This window comes from Protopterus annectens, chromosome 2.part2 (genome assembly GCF_019279795.1).
Source record: "Protopterus annectens isolate FY-2018-M chromosome 2.part2, PAN1.0, whole genome shotgun sequence".
In the NCBI taxonomy this organism is placed as follows: Eukaryota; Metazoa; Chordata; order Ceratodontiformes; family Protopteridae; genus Protopterus; species Protopterus annectens.
In genome coordinates, this window is record NC_056730.1 from 646,016,672 (window position 1) to 646,040,413 (window position 23,742).

General features: G+C 36.2%; 1 protein-coding gene across 1 annotated transcript in view; it reads left to right on the forward strand.

Annotated features, from left to right (window-relative positions):
* ATP6V1B1 (ATPase H+ transporting V1 subunit B1) overlaps nucleotides 1-23,742 on the forward strand; it is a 1,526,458-nt gene that overhangs the window by 1,027,958 nt on the left and 474,758 nt on the right. Inside the window, exon 5 of the mRNA XM_044064065.1 lies at nucleotides 2,390-2,467. Within this exon, the coding sequence (XP_043920000.1) occupies nucleotides 2,390-2,467 (78 nt within the window). The remainder of the gene's footprint in view (nucleotides 1-2,389; nucleotides 2,468-23,742) is intronic.

Sequence of the window (23,742 nt, forward strand, 5' to 3'; positions counted from 1 at the left end):
AGTTTGCAACTTTTACAGTGTGTGTTCTGTCAATGAGCCAGTTGGCAATCCATCTTGTGATGTAGGGATTTATACCTAGTCTAGTACTGCGGTGGTGGTGCTGCGGTAGCATTGTCACCTCACAGTAAGATATTGTTCTGTTTGATTCTCAGCTAGAGCATCTTCTGTGTGGAGACATGAATGAATGGGCATACCTTCGTTGAAGGCTGTGCGTCAGAGCTGGCAATTCAGCACGTAAAAATCTACTGCCAATCATCACCGGACCGGAGTTCCACTGTGGTGACCCCTAACCGTGAAAAGCCGAAAGACACATCAACAAAGTGAGTTTAACTATAATTCCAGAATGGGGGATGGTGTTGAAATCCTTGGTGAGGTCAAGGTAGGCTGTGTGAACCACCTTACCCTCATCTATGGCTTTGGTGACTGCCTCAAAGAAATCGATCAGGTTCAGGAAGCATGATCTGCCTTTCACAGACCCAAACTGGGTGGGATCCAGAGTTTGGAGGTTACCAATGTCTTTGTTTATGAGTTCCATGATGATACGTTCCATGGCCTTGCAGACCAGGCTCGTCAGGCAAATAGGTCGATAGTTCTGATGAACATACAGGATTTTGAAATTACTGTTGAGTTTGTTAAAAGATGTTTCTTTTTACAGGGAAGGGTCATTGGATGATGCTAATAATGTATAGAAATGAACAGACAGTGTTTGAACTACTACGTATCTGTAGGATTTCTTTAGATATATATGATTTTTTGACAGTGGAAAACCTTATTTTGCCAAACTTTTTTGGAATACCAAAATTCATAAATCAATCAACAAACCTCCTTTTAGAATAACAGTAAATGTCAAGGGTAGTAAATCAGAGCATATAGCTATATTCACAGATTGGTTACTGAAAGAGCTCATAAAGCTTAGTTGTTCCTATCTAAGGCACTTATTAGAAATCCTTGAAGATATGGACTTTAATGAAATGTTCTGGTTTATCACTTAAGAAGTCAATGAGTTATATACTGTTATTCCACAGAGTAAAAGTATGGAACTAGTTAATGATTATTTACACTCAGTACATATTAAAACATTGTGAAACCAGAAGTAATTTGTGAGTTGATAGATATGTTATGTAAGAATAGTTTCTTTAGATTCAACAAGAAATTTCACCAACAGGTTTGTGGAGCGGCATTTGGGTTGGCAGTAGTTTCCACTTTTGCCAACTTAGTTCTGAATGCTTGGCAGAGTGAGGATATTTACAATAGTACTTATTGAGATTTTATCAGCTTGTATCTAAAATACATTGGTGACCTGTTTTTCATTTGTCAAGGGGACATAGGTACCATTAATAAGTTTGTAACTCTTTTAAATAATATTAGTTATCTTAGGTTTTCATGGAACTGTAAAATGAGAGTATTAACGTTCTGGATATAATAGTTTCATTCAAAAGAAACATAAGTATTTTTTTTTCTTAAATAATGTCATTCTATAATAGAAATAACCCACTTGCCAAGGCCTTTGACACCATCCCCCACTCTGGAATCATAGATAAACTTACTAAGCAAGGCATTAGTCCCTACGTCACCCAATGGGTTGCTAACTGGCTTACTGATAGAACCCACACTGTAAAAGTAGCTGACTCCAAATCCAGCTCCAGACAAGTGACAAGTGGAGTACCTCAGGGTTCAGTCCTGGGACCGCTCTTGCTTGGCATCTACTTCTCTGAAGTACAGGCCAACACTAAGGGACTCTGGCTAACAATGGGGCATATAATGGGCACCAACTCTTCACTGCCCCTCAGTTCTACAAGAAGTAATGTCAGCAGCGCTTCCCCACCAAAAGGAGACACAATGTGATTGTTTCCCAGTCTCTACCAGGGAAATCAGCCTGTAGGCACATGGCAGACAGTGTATGCCTGCCCTCCCTGTCTGTGTCATCAAGAAGCTGAGCTGTTTCTTGAACTCAGGTCATTTGGGCCATAATTAGGGCCTTCTAACCCATGCCACCAGTACAGGTGCAGCTTCTGATAATGTTGTTTTTGACAATGTGACATGCAGCCACTGACAGAACTTATATAATTCTTAGAGAAGAAAATATTAATTTCTCTTCATGTAAGGGATCCACAATGTAACATCTAAAACAGATTTCCACACAGAAATAAAGTGGGCCAAATAATTGCTTGTATATGCTTCCGCCTTGTTGTTTGGGCTTTTCCTCACCTCTCCTAATTCACACATGTTTGCATGCTGACTCACTCTAATTGCACTTGTGTGTAAAATAGTACTGCAAAAACTTATCTTTCAGGACTTTAGTTATATCTCTAATATTCGTAAAGTGTTCACTGCTACTAAGAGTTGTTTGTGTCTCACATAAATAGATGTTTCTTTTCTCTTAAAACAGGGCGTATATTCAATGGATCAGGAAAACCAATTGACAAGGGTCCAAATGTCATGGCAGAAGACTTCTTAGATATCAATGGTAGGTGTTCTTGTGAATTACATAAACAATGAAGAGGAAAGAAAATGTAATTGTACTGATAGCAGCCATTTAAAAGGATGGAGACAGTCAATTCAAAATATGAAATCTGATAAGTATAGTATACACACAGCATTCTGTTTCATGATGTTATGGTTGCAAAATATATTGAATTCAGGAATGTAGTAAGTCTTTAAAAGGACTGGGGTAGGGGACGGATGGGAGTGAGGATGAACAAGGACTTTGATAAATAGGGCCTGCAGATTATTGAACAAGTACTGTATATATTAAATAGTGGTAACATCTACCTCTTATTTACCATCAAAATCTGTTTTTAACTGATGCACATTTGTTTATTAAACAGTTTTAGCACATTTTGGTTTCATGTAACCTGAAGTTATTTACATACTGAGTACACCCATAATTCTGTCATAGGCTGTAATGGAAATAGCATTTGGAAACTGAAACTTTATTTTACTAACATGCTTTCCTTTTTTTTTTTGCTTAAAAAGCTGAAAAAATTATATGTAGATACTTTTTGCTCCATTTACTGCTATATGTTACTGTTACTAATAAATTAAACACTATCCAGCATATTTGCATTCTATTGAAATGCTTTGTTTATTCTTGCTACCTAGTTTGACTGTTTCTGCGAATTATCCTAGGTTTGCACTGAGTGAAGTAGAGAAAAACTGTATACAACTACTAGTTACATAATTGACATTTTTATATTACAAAGACCTCATGGTACCTGCCACCCTGGTGTATCTGTCTTGCACATGGTGATTCACAAGGCTAGAGGCCTTCTGCTTCAGTCCACCCAGAAAGAATAGTGAATAAGGTCTTGTATTAGCTGTATGTGATGAGTATGCCATGTGTGTGGAGTGTGTAAAATGTAATCAGAGTAAGTAATTGAGCAATGTGAAAGGGGGACAGAAGATATTGCAGACATATGAGACTAGTCAACTTGCTCAAGACATTCTAGTGTTAAGTGTTATTACACCCATTGCATTCTAACACTGAAATCACATTACCTTGGGGTAAGGAAAAACTTCATTATTTCCAAAATTCTTCATTGTCAAAGTCAGTATAGTCACAATATGCATCTGACAAAACTCAGTTAACTATTCAAATGTTGGCATTATGGGATTGGATAAAGCACCAAGCTCCTGTATGTGATGCTGGGTCTCAAAAGTCAAATTCCACAGCAGAGACATGCAAAGAAAAGCTTTAAATATAGAGAGGAGATGCACACTATAACCGTTAACCAAGGGGCACGTATCTACCATGCATGCAATTTTAAAACACCCTCCACCAATGGAGTGATCTCTGACATTTGTTAATAGCAAGTAGACTGGTTAAATAGAAGGCACTGAAGTTGTCATTCCAGTTAGAGATTTTGTTAGGTAACTACACATCCCTACATGTTTGGAGCAAAGAAAAATAATCCACTTGTGTGACTTCAGAAGTTATGTACCCTGTGAAAATAAAACTGCAAATCTTTGCACACAGACGGTTATAGAATATATAGTCTCCTTGGGATTCTGCACTTGGAAAGTACACAGGGAGATGGATGAGCTGGTTGGGTGACAGCTCAGAAACCACCTTTATAATGAAATGAGGGTTAGTCCTGAGGCCTGAAGACCACCTGATTCTTGTTCAGCAATACACAATGTTCTCTACAAATTAGAATAAAAACTTCAATTTTTTTTTTCTTGGTGAGTATGTTGACTAGTTGGAAAAAATGTTGTCAAAGAGGTAACTTCTGGTCTGCCATATCAGCAGACGAGCAGACTCAAAATGTAGACATGTTAGTCTGGCAGCTAGTGCATAAGATTAAAGCTGTGCTCTATTAATGAGCTGCCTCACATAGTCCAGGGTTTGAGTCCCCAGCCTCCATTTGAATACTTTATGACTGAACATGTCACTTACTAGACAGTACTCCTGGGTAACCACTGAAAAGGGACAGTTGTGTCCAGTGGAGAAAGAAATGTTTGAAGTGTATAAATATGAAGACTAGCTGGTTCTAATAGTTGAATTGAGATAGTATCTAATCCTATGCAGACTCCCAGCCATCATATTGCATTTTTTTCATATTATTCATTGGCGATAAACTGTCATTAGTGTTTTATTTTGATGAGGGATTACTGTACTTTATGTTGTTTTTATTTTCACTTTGAAAAGTGGATGGTTTTATAATGATCGGTACAGAAAATAACTGACTTCCTTTTGTTGCTATTTAGAAATGTGTGAATATTATACCTATATTTCCAAAAGTGAGAAACTATCCTGAAGCTGACTTCCAGCAACAACATATTTTTTGGCAGAAGATAGAAGTGCACTATGATCTGCATATTACAGTATGTGCAGTTGACTCCACTCTGATTGGGCATATGGTTGATATAAAGGCTGAATAAGAGTGAGTTGTAATGAATGCCCTTATCAGCTCTTAAAAATATAGACAGTTAATTGTCCCCTTACTGTGACTTTCCTGTTGGGAAGATAGCTTTAATACCTTTTTATACTATAAAGGTAAAAGCCTACTTTGTAGGAATGTAGTCAGGTTGTCTTTAAAATGTTAGCCAGTTTATAAGTCCCACATGGCTAATCATATCAAAGGCTTTAAATCTAGGAAAAGCCCTGATACTACTTTTCCAGGGTTGAGTTTGCCTTTCATAAAGTTTGTGTGTGTTAGTTGTACCAGATTTACTGAGTTCCTTTTGTAAAAGCCATTTTGAAAATTCTTGAAAATATTCAGTTCGGTTATATATGGAGTACATTGCTGCTAGACTAACCATCCCATAGTTTTAAAGATAATGTTTAAAATTGCTAAGAGAAATTGTTAGGTTCTGTACTGGTACCACTTTTATGTAGTGGAATTAAATGTGCCTCTTTCCATATTGTTAGGACTATGCCTTCTTGTAGAATTTGCTTATTAGGCATATGACAGTGATAGCTAGAAAGTCAGTGACAATGCTGATGAATTTTGGGGATCATTTGTCAGAGCCTGCTAATCTATGCAACTTGCATTTTTCTCCTTAAGGTTTTTCTGATTATGAATATACTGACTTCCTTTGGTTAGAATATTTTTGTGAAGTATAAAGGCTGGGATTAACAAAAGATGTTGGAGTTCATATAGCAGGGCTTACAGAGTCCTTAAATAATGTCTCAATTGTGCAGGTTCCCTGCCAGTAGAGTTGGGATAAGGTGAGAGGGAACTATAATTGCCTAGTTTAAACTGTTAAATTACATGTTGCCAGAAGTTTTAGGTGAAGCTGAAATAAGGATATGGGAATCAGAGTTTTTTATGGCCTTTTTCCATTGGTTTCTAAGATATTTTGGAATAATCTACGTTTAACTGTTAACAGTTTTTATATGCCTTAGTCCTGAGTTTAGTTGGATGTCACTTGTAAGTCTGCTAAAGTTGTCATTCTATATTTTTTCAAGGGAAAATCTTTGTATTAGCACTAATCCATTCCTATAATATTGGTTGCAGTGGAATTTTGGTTGCAGTTACTACTTTTGAGTAAGGGTGACGGTTGTTTTAGAATGTTTTAATTTCTAATAGTTACAGGGGAACAATGGTTGTGACTATTTATGTATGAAATGTTGATGTGATTGTATTGAATTATATACATGTGCTTATGGCAAGCCAGTGTGGTACAGATTGTTTGGCACTGATGGAATGCTCACAGATATAACAAGTGCACTTGTAGAACAAATGCAAGCCATACAGACTTAATGAGTTATATTGGATGTTGGGGAAGGGGATACTTCTTACCTAACTTTAGGCTTACTTCTGGTGGATCCAGGCACTTATAATGCATCCATATTTCCATAGGGATGTTGTAGGGAACAAGTGACATATTAAAGAATCGAATCATCTTGTGAAAGTGCAGAACAAACCAATGCTAAGAATGGAATCATTGTAGCATAAGCTAGAACTTGAAAACCTTAAAGCCATGATCTCCTGGGCCACCATCTGTCCACCAGGGTGAGCTGTGGCCTTTCTGCTAGGAATTTTTTTGTGCAGATGGAGAACTAGAGTGACTCAAGGAAAGCATAAAGAAATATCTTCATCTAGTCTAGGGAGAGTGCATCCATTGTTCATTCCAGACAGTTTTTGGAAGAGAGCAGACCTGGGTAAGGTCCATTTTTTCTCATGTAGCAAATTAATGTACCTTTGGGGTGTTGTTAAATCCACAACTCCATCTTAGGCCTGGCTGTGTGGCACAAAGAATGGAGTTCTGACTCTAAACTAGGTGACCAGGTTTGATTTGCAGCTGTGGCACTGGAGGAGCCAGGTGGGAGAGACATTTGGTGGTGTAGTTAAGGGGCATGACCTGCTTTCCCATCCCAGGGGGATGGGGGTAAGGAAGGGATACAAGTACTCCAGGGCACACTAGTTGGTGTGACTTCCCAGATGGAGACTGCAGAAACCACCAGCCTTGTTTCAAATGGAGGTGTAGGGCTGCTTGATTGGAAATGCTCATCAAGGAACCCAATGAATTTTCCCTCCTCAGTGCTATGCTGGGTGTATCTATGGTGAGGGATAGGGCAACATTAAAAAAAAAATCTCAAACCACCTCTGATGACTGTCTGAAATATGGCTGTGTTGGCAGACCTTCACCTTGGTAATAAGAAGCAAATTGGATGATTGACCAGGAGCAGACTGACTGACAGCAGGGACAAATAGAAAAAAAAAAGAAAAAAAAGCAAGGACATCTGCTAACAAGCTTAATCTTATAATGCTAGGTGTGATATTCTCACTTTCTGCCTGCTGTTTGACTCTGAGCAAGTCATTCAACAGATGGTTCTCCCAGGTCACCACTGGAAAAAAGAAGTTTTGTCTAGTGGGTTTACTGTATTGAAAATACATAAAATGAAAATTCAAGGTGTCTGTTGTAGTAACATGATTCCCATTTAATGGAGATCGCCACCGGAAATGTGCTTCACTTGTGTCCTATTACCAGACTTGCATTGCTTCCTAGAAGAAAGGCTAGGAACATGCAGCACCTGCTTTTTTAATAGCAAATCAATCAGTGCCTACTTATGCATTTCTGCATTCATGAAGTCTGTTCAAGGCTTATAAATCTAAAACTCTGTCATTAATTTCAGGAGATATTTGTGAAACTACTTCATGAACTACTCCCTTGACCAGGACTACTCCACTGGGCACTTCCATCCAAAGAGTGAATCACCTGTCACAAGAGACTGGGTCAGAGCATAGGAAAATGGCACTGGCAGTGGGACAATGGGTAGCAGAATCGCCTTTGGTGCAGAAGGCTGTGTGTTCTACTTTCATACTAAGATTAATTGTTGACACTGCAGTGCAGCTTAAGAGTGTGCCATCCTTCGGATGAGATGTTAATCTGCTTGAGTTGGTGGTAGCTTAGCTGTCTAAAAAAATCCCACGGCACCTATCAAAGACTTAGGGGTTCTTTATTGAATTTCATAATATGTTACATTATTTACATATTATACATTAGTTACAATTACATACATTCTTCCGTTTACAATTTAATGCAGTTTTATAAACCCTAATTTCCTTTCCCACTCTTTTTTCCACAACCAAAAATGTATCTTCTTCAAAATTTCCAATAATATCCACTTTCCATTAAATTTCATTTCATTTAGTCTTTCATTCCATATAGTCCATAAAATATAAAACATCTTTTTATCAATTTCCTTAACCTGCTTCTGTCTTTTATTGCCATAATAACCATATTCTAACATATTCATGTTTAAGTCTTCTACACTTTTGATAACCGTTAAATGTCTTATTTTCACATATTTTCTTCCACAAATCTTTTATACTTTTACAAGTCAAAAAACATGTTTTATTGTTTCAGTTTCACTACAAAAGTTACACACTATTTTTATATTCTTTTATATGACATATTGGCTTTAACAAAAACTTATTGTCAATTTCCGCAAGAAAATCTTTACATTCATTAATTTTTTCACTCCACCCAAAATCTTGTTTTTATCACTTTTCTTTTTTGTACTCTAAATGTCTCCATGGATAAATATAATAATATTTATTCATTATATTCAAATACCATTATTTTCTGTTTTTTTCTGCATCTTTTATATTCTATTTACATAAGAAAATTTTGTTATGATATTGTTTTATTTCCTCATTTAAATAACCTTTCTATCTTTTTCCTGTGCCTATCCTTTCCCAAAAGTCCTTATATTTATCTTTCAGTATTGCATTTATGAAATTTCTATTCTCTACTTTCAGTCCTTCAAAACTTTGTAAAGATTCAGAGATTCTGCATGAACAATTGGATAAATTAATCTTAACCCCCCTTCCTCTTCTTTGACATACAAACTCCCTCTTCTAACTGGATTTAACATTGATCCCCATATAAATGAAAATACAGTAGAAATTAATTATTTCTCATACCTTAACAGAATTGTATATGCACTTGCTAAATACGCAATTTTTCCCAAAGGGATTGAATTTATTAAATATACTTTTTTTCTTGTATGCCAGCTCATATGTCCTCTACAACTTACATGTATTTCTTATTTTTTGCATAATCGTTTCCCATTGTTTCTCTCTCCATGCTTACTTGTTCAAAACTTTATCCCCAAATTATCTATAACCTCTTCATTAAACTGAATACCTTCTATGCTATCTGCTATTCCAATCCCTTTACTGTTGTTTTCCTTTATACATAAACCAACCACTGTTAAATATTGGTTCAATTGTTCAACTCCCCTTTTCCATCTATTTATTCTTAGTAATTAAAACTATATCATCTGCATAAGTAAGAATAACTGGTAGGTGGACACTTTCCCTCATCGCATATCCTGTTACTCTTAACACTCTATTCATCTTATTAACAACTACAGTCATGATTAATGCAAATAAAATACTACTCACCAGACATCCTTGCCTTATCCCACATTTTATTTTTATTTCTTCACTTAACCATCCATTTAATATTATTCTCACATTATTATTTTCATACACCGAAGTAATTACTTTTATTATTTTATCACTTACAGTATCTTCTTTCAATATATCCCATAAACATTCATATTGGATGCTATCAAATGCTTTATTTAAATATCCTTCCATAATTTTAGCTTTAACCTTCTTATTTATAATATTATCGATCACCTCTTTCACTATCTTTAATAAATCTTGACTTCCATCCCCCTTTTTCCAAAAATTGTATATTCAAGCAATTTATCTATTTTATTTCCTAACCTTTTCCCTATTATTCCCATAAATATCTTAGAATCTGTATTATAAATACTATCAGTCTCCAGTTTTTTATATCCTCCTTTTGTCCTTTCTTCTATAAAAATTTCATAATTCCAGTACATGTTTCTAGTTATACCATTCCTTTTTCTAACCATTCATTTAATAATGCCACAAAATATACTTTTTTGCCATTCTTCCATGTTGTTATACATATGATAATCAATCCCATCCAGTCCAGTAGCTTTTACCATATTCATTTATTTTAAAAATATAATTGAATTTGTTTACACTTATATTTTCTTTTAAGCTTTCATTATCTTCTTTATTCAGTTTTTAACTTTCCATTTTTGTCTGTTATCTCCTCTCTTATAGGTTCATAGGTTTATAGGTTCATACTAGGCTATCTGCCCAAGGGCATTTATAAGCCTAGCCCATAGTTATTTGGCTTTCGCCACCCCTTTAGTTTGAATAAAACTATGCCTATTATTTTGCTGTGCCTCTGTCAAGCAGTGACACTGAAGTAATCCCTGGGGTATATCTGCGATCCCCCATCCATTGGTCAAGATTCCTCTTGAACAAGGCCAGCGAGGTGCTCTGCCTCACATGTACCGGGATTTTGTTCCACAGCATAGGGAGTCTCTGGGTGATGAATCTGTCCCTCCAGCATGTTCTATTAATAACCGTGTCAAGGTTTAAGTCTCCGCCCTTGTGGTTCTGAGGGATCTAGATTTTTGAGGTGAAGCATATTCATCAAATCAGGGTTTGACATGGCCTTATATGTCAGGCACAGGTCACCTCTGAGCAAGCGGTATGAGACTGAATAGAGCTGGAGTTCTTTCAGTCGGGCAGCATAAGACATATTTTTGAGACCCTTTATCCTTTTGGTGAGGACCTTTTGGGGCCTTTCCAGCTGCTGCAGGTGTCTGGTCAGATACATTCCGAATGGGGCATTGTACTCAATCATAGGTCTAATGAGTGATGAGTACAGGTTGACGATGACCTCCCTTGATCTAGATGTGAATCCCTTCATGATCAGGTGGGCAATGTAGAAGGTTTTCCTAACTACTTTAGCAACATGAGTGTCAAACGAAGGCTACTGTCAACCTGGGTCCCCAGATCCCTGATGACTTCTTCTGTGCTCAGTGGATTGCCACCTATATGGTAGCTAGGGGTAACCTTGTTTTTCCCGAAGGGTATGACTATGCATTTCTTGGCATTTAACTTTAGGCCATGGCTCTGGCACCAGTTACCCATTTCTGTGAGGCCCTTCTGAAGGATATCTGTGTCAGATGTGTTTTCGACTATGGCGCCCAGTTTGCAGTCATCTGCAAACTTTGTCAGCCATAACCCTCCTGTGTTTGCTTGTACTTCAGAAAAGTAGATGCCGAACAAGAGTGGACCCAGGACTGAGCCCTGTGGGACACCACTTGTGACAGGCTTTGAGTCTGACATGGCTCCAGCAACTCTGACCCTGTGGGTTCTGTCACTTAGCCAGTTTGCAACCCATCTTGTGATGTATGGGTTTACATTCAAGCTGATGAGTTTTTGATGATACCTGAGTGGGGTATTGTGTCGAAGGCCTTTGCCAGGTCAAGGTAGGCTGTATGGACTGCCTTTCCTCATCAATGGCCTTGGTGACTGTCTCGAAAAAGTCAACCAAGTTTAAAATGCATGATCTGCCTTTGACAAAGCCAAACTGGGTTGGATCCAAAGTCTGCAAGTTCCCTATGTCTTTATTTATCAGTTCCATTATGATCCTCTCCATGGCTTTGCAGATAAGGCTTGTCAAGCTAATGGGACGGTAATTTCCAGGGTCGGTGGAGGCACCGCCCTTGTGAAGTGGGACCACAGTCGCCGTGCGCCACTCCTTGGGTACGTATCCTGAGGTGAGGCTAAGATTAAACAGCTGTCCTAACTGCGGGTTTAATTCCTCATTGAGTTCATGGAGCACACAGCCGGGGACACCATCCGGTCCCATGGATGCTGTGTTTTTTGCTTTGGAGAGAGCAGTTCTCACCTGGGCGTTGGAGATGTTTGGGGGGCTACAATCCTCTGGTATAGATATCTCTCCTTTTGGGGGGGAGGGGGGGGAGAAGTTTGCACTGAACCTGTCAGCCAGTATGTTGGCAATGTGTGCAGGTTCAGTAATCTTCACATCATTTTGAACTAATTCTGAGCATATCTGGGAGTTTCCTCCTAGGTCTCTAACATAGCTAAAGAAGGCCTTATGATTGTCTTTTGAATCCTTGGCGATTTTTCTCTCAAAATTTGCCTTGGATGATTTTATGAGAGCTCTTAGTTTTTTACTTATAATGATCAAAGGTGTCTTACCTTTCAAGGATTTTGCTCTATCTTGTAGTAGCTTCCTCCTTTTGTTGTAGAGCTTGTTTATGGCTGGGGTCCACCAGACTGGACGCTTGCCTTTGGTACAAAGAGTCTTTGTTTTGCTTGGGATTGCCTTATTTTTTATTGTATAATCCCTCTTTCTCCTTTATCATCCTTCAATTCTCTTATTATTATCTTGTTCTCTTTTACTATCTTATTTAAATATGGTGCAACCTCTTCTTTTTTTCCTTGTAAAAAATACTTTTGCTTAAATAACATTTTCTTAATTTTTCTCCTGGTTCATTTCATATATCTGTTTCTCTTTTTCATAAAAACCTTTCTTATCTCATAACACCTTTCTAAATATTTAATGACTCAACTGCTTGTACTTTTGTTTCACTTTCATTCGCTTTACATTTTGACATTCCAAAAAAAATACTTTTTATATTTTTATTTGAAACTTATACACAAACTCGTCCCATCTTCATAAAAAATTCTCATAGTTACATGATCTTTCCATAACTGATTAATCTCTCTTCTATCTTCCTCATTTAATTCTTTTAAATTTAATCTTTTAATACCTTAATCTACTCTTACATATCCTTTGCTTTTTAGCACTTCTACCCAGATTTCTAGGTGATCCGAAAAAAAAACTGTTACTTTTATTCCTACTTGTATAAATTTCAAACTATCAAATATTACAAGATAATCTATTTCTGCTTTTATATCATTCCTTTGCTCATTGCCCTATATGTATAATTTTCTGTTTTTTTATTCTTTCTGATCCAGAGCATGTATCTTTTCCAATGCTCCAAATAGTGTTACCATCCCATAAGTCTTCTGTTTACAGCCTTTCTTGTTCTGTTAATATTCTCATGTCTTCTAATATAATAATATGCATATCAAGTAATGAACACTACTCTAATATACCTAATCTTCTTTTAAATTCTATATACTAACATTTATAGCTAATATTTTCAGCTTTCTTCCTATATAAATTGTTATCCCATTCTAATTCTACCATTTGCCACTTTTATTTTCTTTTACAACTACACTTTTAAACTTCCTTTTTCTATCTATTACTCTTTTCCATATATAATTATTTTCCCTTAACCATTCTCCAATTCATATTCTCACCTTCACTTGTCTGTTGTATCAGTCCCTCCACTTCATTATTTTCATTTTTCTCACATACTATTTTCTCTCTCTGCATTTTCTACACATCATGGTGTATCATGGCTATCAGTAGGTGGATAGGACACTAAATTGGCCCTAGGTGTGAGTGTGTACCTGTGTGTGCCTTCTGTGGAAGGTTGGGTGCCGGGCTGGCAACTCAACATTGTAAAACTCCACTGCCAATCATGAGCGGACAGATGATCCTCTGTGGCGACCCCTAACCGGGAAAAGCCGAAAGAAGAAGAAGAAGATTTTCTACACATCATATCACATTTCTTAGCTTCATGCCCCAATTTAACAAAATATAACAATTTCTTTTGTCACAATTAATGATTAAATAATAGTCTTTTCCACAAAAAACATATTTTCAATTCTCCCCTGTGTTTAGCAATACCCCTATTTCCTTCTACATTTATCATGCTCGGAATATGCATAATTTTTTTCATTTTCCATTTTCAAAATTACACCACATTCCCAACCCCAGTCTACAAACCTCTATCATAATATATTTTTGTAATGCCCACAATATCTCTATATAAAGTCTTTAAAAAGTCTTTTAACACTTCTTCCTCTCTGTTAAATGTTTGTATCACATATAAGTCACTTGGATTGCAATTTCTCTTAATTTCAAATTGTTCTAAAAAATTCACTATATATTGTCCTGTATCAAAAAGAATGTGACAGTACATATCTTTAGTAATGCGTATAAAACCTCTTACCTTAGGAGAGATACCCAAGGGTACACTTATGGTATACCAAACCTCATACCTTTCAAGTCTTTTTTCTTCTTTATTGCTCAGCCTTACCACAAATTTCTATTTTTAATCTCTTTTATCACCTCTACTCATCTTTCCCTTTCTTTCACCATCTGCAGATATGACTTCTTTTTTCGATGATCTCTTTCACCTTTTCATCTTGTAATTTGTCCATAATTTCTTCCTATGATGCTGCTATCTCACTTTCCGGTTCACTGTGACTCAATATATCCCTCAGATAAACATCCCTGACTGGAGGGTTGTAATCATAAGTCCATCCTGTGATTCTTCTTGAAACAACCTCTCCTAAAACAAAGTTTCTGAATCCTATAAAGGTGCATTCACCTTCACCTCAGCACTCCCCTACAGCACCCTTTTGGTTAACTGTTCCTGTCTTCTGTCGCTATCTGCCATCACATCATTTTCCAAAGGCTAGGACTTCTTCACCTCTAAAACAACTCCTTTGTCTCCAGAATCAGCTACTCCACCATACTTTTCCTTCTCACTATCACGACTCACCATTTTTCTTCCTGCTTCTCTGAGCTGCCTCCACGCTCAGACTAGAAGCAGGAAGTGCCACCACAAACAGTGCCTCCTGACCAACTTTTCTGTAGTAGTATGAATACCACTTCAGGTCTCTCCTGAAAACAGCCTGCTAGCCTTGTGGGACTAACCTGGTCAACAAAGGATAAATAAAAATAAAATAAGTAAATAATAACTCCACATACAGATTGGTAGAACAAATCTACCAGTCAGGAAGTAGTGGCAAGGATTTGAAAAATGAACCAATGTGAGTGGAAATGATGAGTGTGCAGCTACTGTCAATTAAAGCACCCCTAGCTTATGCACAAGAATACAAGCCATAACATACTAGTGTCATTAGCCAGGTGACTAGACCCCTTATCTCCTGGGATCTGTCTCAGGAAGGGGAAAGCAGTGACATTCCAGAACCACCCCAATAAAAGAAGGCTTTTCTTTTCTTTTACTAAGCAATATTACATCAAAAGTTAACAATATCATATGAAATGCCCCCCACACCCCCCTAACTATATATTCTAACTCCAGGGTCGCACTACAGTGGGGAAGGGGGGATATTCCATTTTCTTGCTAATAATACTTGTCAGTGAAATGAAGTGTCAGGGAAATGAAGTGTCAGGCAAATTAAATTTCAGTCAAATGGGGTCAGGCAAATGAGTGTCAGTGAAATGAAAGTTAGGTCAAAAGAAGTAGACCCATATATATATATATATATATATGTATATATATATAGAAGAAGCCTAAGAAATCCCAAGGTACAACTCAGAAGCACAAACCCAAAGCGAGCTATGAATCATGCACTCTGTGCATAGGCGACGTTCCCAATTCCTATTCACAGCCAGAAACGGCTTCCGTGGATACAAATACAGATGTAAAATAACAGCTTACTGCCTCGCACCAAGTAAGCCTAAATAGCTTCAGTCAGAGCAAAAAAGTCTAATATTCAAGGCGCAATAGTAGCCACTTCTAAAAACAACAATGGCTCCACAGTATAAAAATAACACCATTCGGTTCTCTGTAAGCAAACGAGTTTCTAAACCTAATGCTTAGCCAAATTTGGCCTCCGTAAGTATGCAAACAAATGTGAAACAGTAACTTACTGCCTCGCACCAATTAGTCCTTGAAAGGTTCAACCAAGTAAGAGGAGCCTGATATGCAAGGCACTACGATATCCACTTCTTTGAAATGACAATAAATCCACAGATGGACAGCAACACCATTCGGTTCAGCTAAAAAATTCTTTATTTGTAAGCGCTTTCACGGCTGAGAGAAGCCGCTTCTTCAGACAAACACAGATGCGCCATTACAGCGCCAAATTTATACAAACAACTCAAGTATTAAAATCTCCTCCCACTAACTTCCTGGCTAAGTTTAAAGTGATAGTACGCAAAATTAATAGTAAACCTGAGGAGCTCAAAGCACCAGGAGCGAATACATCAACTGACGTGGATGAAGCGCATAAAATTTAAAAACATGTGTATCCTACAGCTATAATGTTACTAGATAAAAATGTATACAAGAATGTAGCACAAGTTGTGGTTCTAAATATAGTATACATAAAAACAATGTTCAATTAAAACATAGAATAGCTAAAAATAAGACATAAGACTACAGAAATACTCATAAAAACTAGGTAGGATCAGAGCAACATATCTGAAGCTAATAAAACATTAGGAATGTCTCGAACATTGGATGAAAAACAAAAGGATGATGTAAGCAGTTGAACAAGTAAGGAAAATATAAGAATGTAAAAATATAAAAATATATATGAAGAAATGGGAAGAAACGAGCAAGAAATATATCATGTATAAGGATGTAGGCAGGATAAACAAAAATGATCAGGTACTGGGCAAGGTTAAATATATATATATGCACCTAAGTAAACCACAAATCAGTAATTGAGTAAGAAGGATGCATGTGTGAGTTAAAGAACTAGATATATGTGCAGTGTGTGTATGAACAAACCTGACGAATCAGGAATAAAAAACTGGAGGAATATAGTCATGTGCAATGTAGACATGGGGCTAAAGGGGTTAGAGAAGCAAACACCTGAAACGTCACGTCAGTTGATGTATTCGCTCCTGGTGCTTTGAGCTCCTCAGGTTTACTATTAATTTTGCGTACTATCACTTTAAACTTAGCCAGGAAGTTAGTGGGAGGAGATTTTAATACTTGAGTTGTTTGTATAAATTTGGCGCTGTAATGGCGCATCTGTGTTTGTCTGAAGAAGCGGCTTCTCTCAGCCGTGAAAGCGCTTACAAATAAAGAATTTTTTAGCTGAACCGAATGGTGTTGCTGTCCATCTGTGGATTTATTGTCATTTCAAAGAAGTGGATATCGTAGTGCCTTGCATATCAGGCTCCTCTTACTTGGTTGAACCTTTCAAGGACTAATTGGTGCGAGGCAGTAAGTTACTGTTTCACATTTGTTTGCATACTTACGGAGGCCAAATTTGGCTAAGCATTAGGTTTAGAAACTCGTTTGCTTACAGAGAACCGAATGGTGTTATTTTTATACTGTGGAGCCATTGTTGTTTTTAGAAGTGGCTACTATTGCGCCTTGAATATTAGACTTTTTTGCTCTGACTGAAGCTATTTAGGCTTACTTGGTGCGAGGCAGTAAGCTGTTATTTTACATCTGTATTTGTATCCACGGAAGCCGTTTCTGGCTGTGAATAGGAATTGGGAACGTCGCCTATGCACAGAGTGCATGATTCATAGCTCGCTTTGGGTTTGTGCTTCTGAGATATATATATATATATATATATATATATATATATATATATATATATATATATATATATATATATATATACATATATATATATATATACAAAGATATTACCTATATTAGAATTTCAAACCCAAATCGATCGACTACACTACAGTGAATGGGTAGTGTAATTCGAGCATTTGGGTTTGACATTGTGCAGGGGGATTGCAGTTCAGTGAGGAACAGGAATTAGCCCATTTCGTCACTGAAGTGCGATCTCGGAGTTGGTATATTTAATGTGCAGGGGGTGTGGGAGTGTAGGGGGTGTAGCTCCCCCCAAACAAAACAGCAGAATTAACGTACCATTGACTGTACAGTTTAACGGTATGTTAATGTCCATAGCAGGAGGTGAGTGACGTCACCTCCTGCTATGTCAAATACATTGAACCATGGTTGTTGATGTATTCATTTTTGCTTTGGTTTACTTTTTGGCATTCCGAATTCCACATTTAGAGTCAAAATTTTAAATGGTCGACTGAAGCATATTCAAAATGCCAAGATATATATATATATATATATATATATATATATATATATATATATATATATTGGCATTTTGAATATGCTTCAGTCGATTTATATATATATATATATATATATATATATATATATATATACATATATATGTCTTAACATAACTATATATATATATATATATATATATATATATATATATATATATATATATATATATATATATATATATATATATATATATATATATATATATATATATATATATATATATATATATATATATATATAGATATATATATATATATACACACATACACATGCACACACACACATATATATATATATATATATATATATATATATACATATATATATATATATATATATATATACACACACACACATATATATATATATATATATATATCTATATATCTATATATACACACACACATATACATATATATATATATATATATATATATATATATATATATATATATATATATATGTATATACATACATATATATTGACTTTTTCACTTTTCTAGCCACCATACCCCATATGCAGATAGTGGAATGTTGGGAGACCTTACATTTACAACATCCCTGTCACCAGTAGTGTCACTTTTGTGAAAACACAAATACACAACACAAGGACCAGTGGGAATGGTCAAATGACAGCAAACCACAGAACATTTCTTTGTGGTTCTCATGCTTGGTTTTACCAGTAAGTAGCTATCATTGTTCAGGAAACTCACCAGCAAATGTGACACAGTTGAAGCAACAGAAACTACAGGGCAACCAAGCAGAACCTGACATATAGGATATGTTTTGAAACTGCTAAGGCCTAGAATGTACCTGACTCTTTAATGTGTTCAGAACTAAGAGAATATGATAGTAAAAGCCACTTTCTTTTCTGCCACAGGTACCAGTTGCCTGGTTCTTTGGGAGAGATGACTGTGCTGGAGGCATCAGACACAAATTGATATGCTAGTAGAGGTCTTGGGGACAGACTGTGCAACACCAAGACGTAACTGTTTTCAATACTGTCTAGAAGTGAATTGTTATATGTTCAGGATAAGGGTGGTAGACTGGATTACATTTGGGCCAGTTGTAAAGCTGAGCATTTGGAAAACTTTGTGAATGTACCTATTATATACAAAAAAATGCACATTTCTGTGCATTAATTGAGATTTCATCTTATGGGTAATTCTAACGGTCTACCAGTAGAAGAAGTGGCAGTGGAAGGACCGTGTTTGCACTAAACTTTTGACATCACATTTATACGTTTTCTTGTGATCCTCAACAAAGATGTGTGACAACTTATTACAGGATACCTTAAGCTGGATGGCTGGTCCCAGGATGGCCTGTTGAAACTCCACGTAAAAAGAAGCAAGGAGTCCATCCTACCCAATAAATACCCACAGAAGCTGTTCTTGCCACAATGTCAGAGTCTCACTGTAGTCTGATCAGGGATTATTAATACAGGAATGGGTGATGCACATGTTCATGGTATTAAAACCTAATAACAGCAGAAAAAAACTTTTCCAGATTTGTCCATGGTTTCCAACTCTTGTTTTGGGTGGAACATGACTAGATGTGGATGCCTGTGAATTTATACTAGGCTGAGGCAATACATGGGAGTTAGAAACTGGGAAACATGTGAGGAGACCTGTTAGTGTCTGGCCTACATTTTCACATCCTTTCATGCACAAAATAGTGTCATCCATGTAAGAAAGCATTACTGTAAATATGTTCTTTCCCATACCATTACTTATCATTTTTCACATATCGATTTTAATGTTTTACTACAGGATTAATACTTAACACAAATAAAATGTGACTCTGTGCACGTTCTTGTCTAGTACACTTTTAGATCTTAAATGGTAAAAAGTTTTCATAAGCACTAGATTTTAAAACAAACCTCTCAAAGTGTTTGTTCTTCAATTTACAGCCTAGAAACATTGTAATCTACAAAAAAAGATCGCTGCAGCCTTCTGCAATGATAACTTTCCCCCCAGTTTTATTGTCCATTAAATTACCCATGCATTGTTTAATTCATAGTTAAAATCAAAATGGCTAATGTTTTATAATCTGCATTTAATGGAGACGCCAGATGCATTTTTCAGAAATCTTGTGCCTCTCCCCCGAAAAAAATTCATGATTCCAGTATTTTAATTTGTTCCCTCCAATGGGCAGAGCTTAATTTTTTTGAAATAATAAAATGATGTCCTTACATTTCAAACAAATGTTCATTTTTCTAAAACCATACAGTTTGCTAGAAAAGTGTAAATTTCAAACTCTTCACCACAAATTATTTTCATAGTGGTAGTATTTTTAATGTTCTAGGTCTTAAACAGAATTTTATATATGTCACAGTATACTGTACATAGTAACTATTATGTTTGTAATATTTTGTAAATAACTTACAATATCTCAGCAACCACTCAAGTTACACACATACTATCAGCAGCATTTTATCCATGTAGCTGAAAGTTTTCATATGAGGCTAAGGAGTTCTGTTTGTGCTACTTGGTCGTTGAGATATTTAGTAAAATACAACATTTATGACAATATAAATAAATAATATATGAACAACAATTAATATATGTTTACCTGTACTACACAGAGGTCAAATATCAATACAGTTGTGTTTGCCATTTTGTGTAAGCTTTAATCTGAAATATTTCAATACTTTGTGTGTAGCATGGTTTTGGAATTATTAATGCAAATATAAACAAGCAATATTTGACGCCTAGAGGTGTCAGTGGGATGAAAATATAGAAACACTTGTTGTCACTTTGCTGTAATGAGTTAAGTATCTGTATCTGCATCCATGCCATACCACTTTTTCAATACTTTTGAAGCATTTCTGATTGTTAGTCATCTAAAGCTTGATAGTAATCATATTCTAAGCCATCATGTCCAGGTGAGTGTTTACATTTACTTTTCATATTACTTTTTTCTCCTCCTGCTGTTACATCTTCTTACTTCATACAAGGCTATCTAGCTGTTTCATTTCACTGTCTTTTTTTAACTAAACTCTCTCAGAAAATATTCTTCCATTACATTTATCATTTTCTTTAACTCAGAGACTGTAATACTATCAGCAAAGCTGTAGTAAAGGCAGAGCAGAGGAGCCATGATGTTAACTGGTGTGACTGGTAGTATGAAAGAGGTTCCTGCAAGTTTGTGGTGTGAGTGCTGTTGCTGACTGCAAGCGCTGAATGGTCTTCTAGCAGTATCTGTAATCATTTTAGTAAAGAGGTACAGTGAGACAGCAGATAGGGGAAACAAAGTGGTGCAGTAGAAAGCGTTGTCACCAAACAGCAAGAGGTTCCATGATTCGATTCTAAGCTGAGGTACCTTCTGTCCTACCTGAGTTAGTGTAGGTTTCATCTGGGTGCTTCAGTTTCCTCCCACATTCCAAAAACATGTAGTAGGAGGATTGACTACTCTAAATTTGCCAAAAGTGCACATGTGAGTGTGTTGTATGGAAGAGCATCCAGGACAGGGCTAGCCACCCAGTGGTGTAAACCATGGCTCTAGATGATTGTCACTGTTGAAGTGACACCCCAACCCCATGTGCAAAAATGGGGAAAAAAGAGTTACAGATGGATGGAGTGTGCCTGTGTGTGTGTGTGTGTGTGTGTGTGTGTGTGTGTGTGTGTGTGTGTGTGTGTGTGTGTGTTAGAAGTGTATTAAGGAGCTGGCTCTTTGCGACACTGCCTGAAAGAGTTTGTAGCTGAATTTTTTGCTTGTTTTTTATTCTCGTGTCTAGATATTTTTTTCTCTTTTTCCGTTCAACTCTGGTTGGGGGTAAGGGCATTTCGGGGATTACCGAGGGCACAGAATGTCCAGCAAAAGCTTTGACCATCAGTTCCCTTCCATATTACTATAAGATAATCTGATTTTTAGGTCATATTCCCAGTAAAGGGGGCATTTTTCTTTTTTCCTTCTAGTCCTGTTATGCCAATCCATTAAACACTTCTTAATATCTAAAAACATTTTTGCTTTGTAAATGACATTTCTGTTTTGTCCTACCTGCTTTTCTGATAGATTACCTTTTGAAGTTTCTATATTCCTTCAGTTCTATACACCAGAAGACTTTATTTTTCCTTTTGTATTCTTTTAACCGCTTCCTGTTTTAGTTTTTCCAACATTCATTTCAAAAATCATAAAATTCTCTCACATAAAGATAGCTCAGCCATATCTAGGGCTATTAGAAAATTATGGAAAATGTTATCAAAATGAGTGGAAATAATTTGTGAAAATTGTGGGACAAGAGTGGGCTTCAGTACCCAGCTCCACTACCTTCTAAACGTTTGTTATATTACATGCTGAATTTCATATCAGCCACATAGGCTACTAGATAGGTATGCTCTATATGTAAGTGTTTTAATTCTGAGTTTGTTTTAAAGGCAATGCAAATTAAACCTTGAACAGGACCCCTTTAAGGCCTCTAAACATCACAAGCACAGCAACACATAAATATTAGGTATTCATAAGGGCATTCTGCCTTTAGCAGTTTATAGTGGAAGCATAATTACGTATGCCTGCTTTGCGAAATAATGAAATTATCAATCAGTTAGTGAACTCTGCCCCTCCACCAACAAATATTTAGTAATAGATAGAAAAATTAATAAATAAAGCAATAAATAAATAAACTGCTGCCCATTTCAGCTCTTAAATTTGTATGGAGTCACTGAATTCAGCTTCTTTGAACATATTCACCAATTTAAACAACCAAGTCACTTACACTTTTCATATATTTAACATTTGTGATGAACGAGTAATTGCAGGGAAATTCAATAATACAGAAAAAAGCTTTGCAGTCACTGCCACATCTGTGTGAATGGGTATTCACCTCTTCTTACACTTATTGTTATTTTTTTTGTTACTGAAGAGTTGCTTGACTGCCTGTTTAAAATCAATATGTAAGCAAGCAAGCTCTAGCAGATAGCCTGAATGATGAAACCAAGCAAGAGTAATTCATATGAAAAGTTATTTAGCTTGGCTTTTCTTACCATATACTGCAACACTTTGCTACACTGTTGTTTATCCATTATTACATATATTTGAATATGTAAATAGTTTCACCATTTTAGTCAAAAATATAATGTGATAAACTATTAAAAATTGCTGATTTTGTGAAGAGATTAAGGGGGAAATTGTAATTTTACACTGGCCCTATACTCTTATCAAATATTCTTCATTCCTTTTGCCTGCATCAGTACCCATTTTACTTTAAATGTTGTGTTTCCAGTTATCTCTCTGCACATCCAAGCTGCCAAGCCACGGTAAAGGCTTTGTATTTTAAAAACCTGTGTTCAGTATGTCTGTAGTATGTATTCTATTCATCTGATTTTCTAATATGAAATCCACTTGTGTAACTAAAGTCTACGCAAACACAGACACATACACACACACACACACACACACACACACACACACACACACACACACACACACACACACACATACATATATATGAAGTTTTTGATATTAAACATCTTATCACTTGCCGCACAGAATGGGTGATATACATGGCAGTATGTCAATGTGGGTCCTTTTATACTGGACAAACTTCTAGAAGCTTGAAGAGCAGAATTGCTTTGCATTTGACTGATATCAATTGCAAACGTATAAGAAGTGCTCTTTATAAACATTCATGTGATCATAATACTGCTTCTTTTCTCTTTGTTGGTATTGATACTATCAAAGGTAGTAGGCTATCTGACTTGACCAAGCATCAGATTTTGGATAAAAAGGAAAGAATGTGGATGATTAAACTAGGGGCCATGTATAAACCTGGTCTTAATGACCATTGGTGATCCTACTTTTCTTCTTTTTTCTTTTCTTTTTTATGTTTACATAATTCATTCTCTATATTCATTGTCATTTTTCTTAAACTTTTTAAAATTTTTATGTGTCATACTTGTATTTGGGTATATGTAGTTGGATGTGCTCTTTATTATATGCATATACATATATATACATGTTTGTGGTGT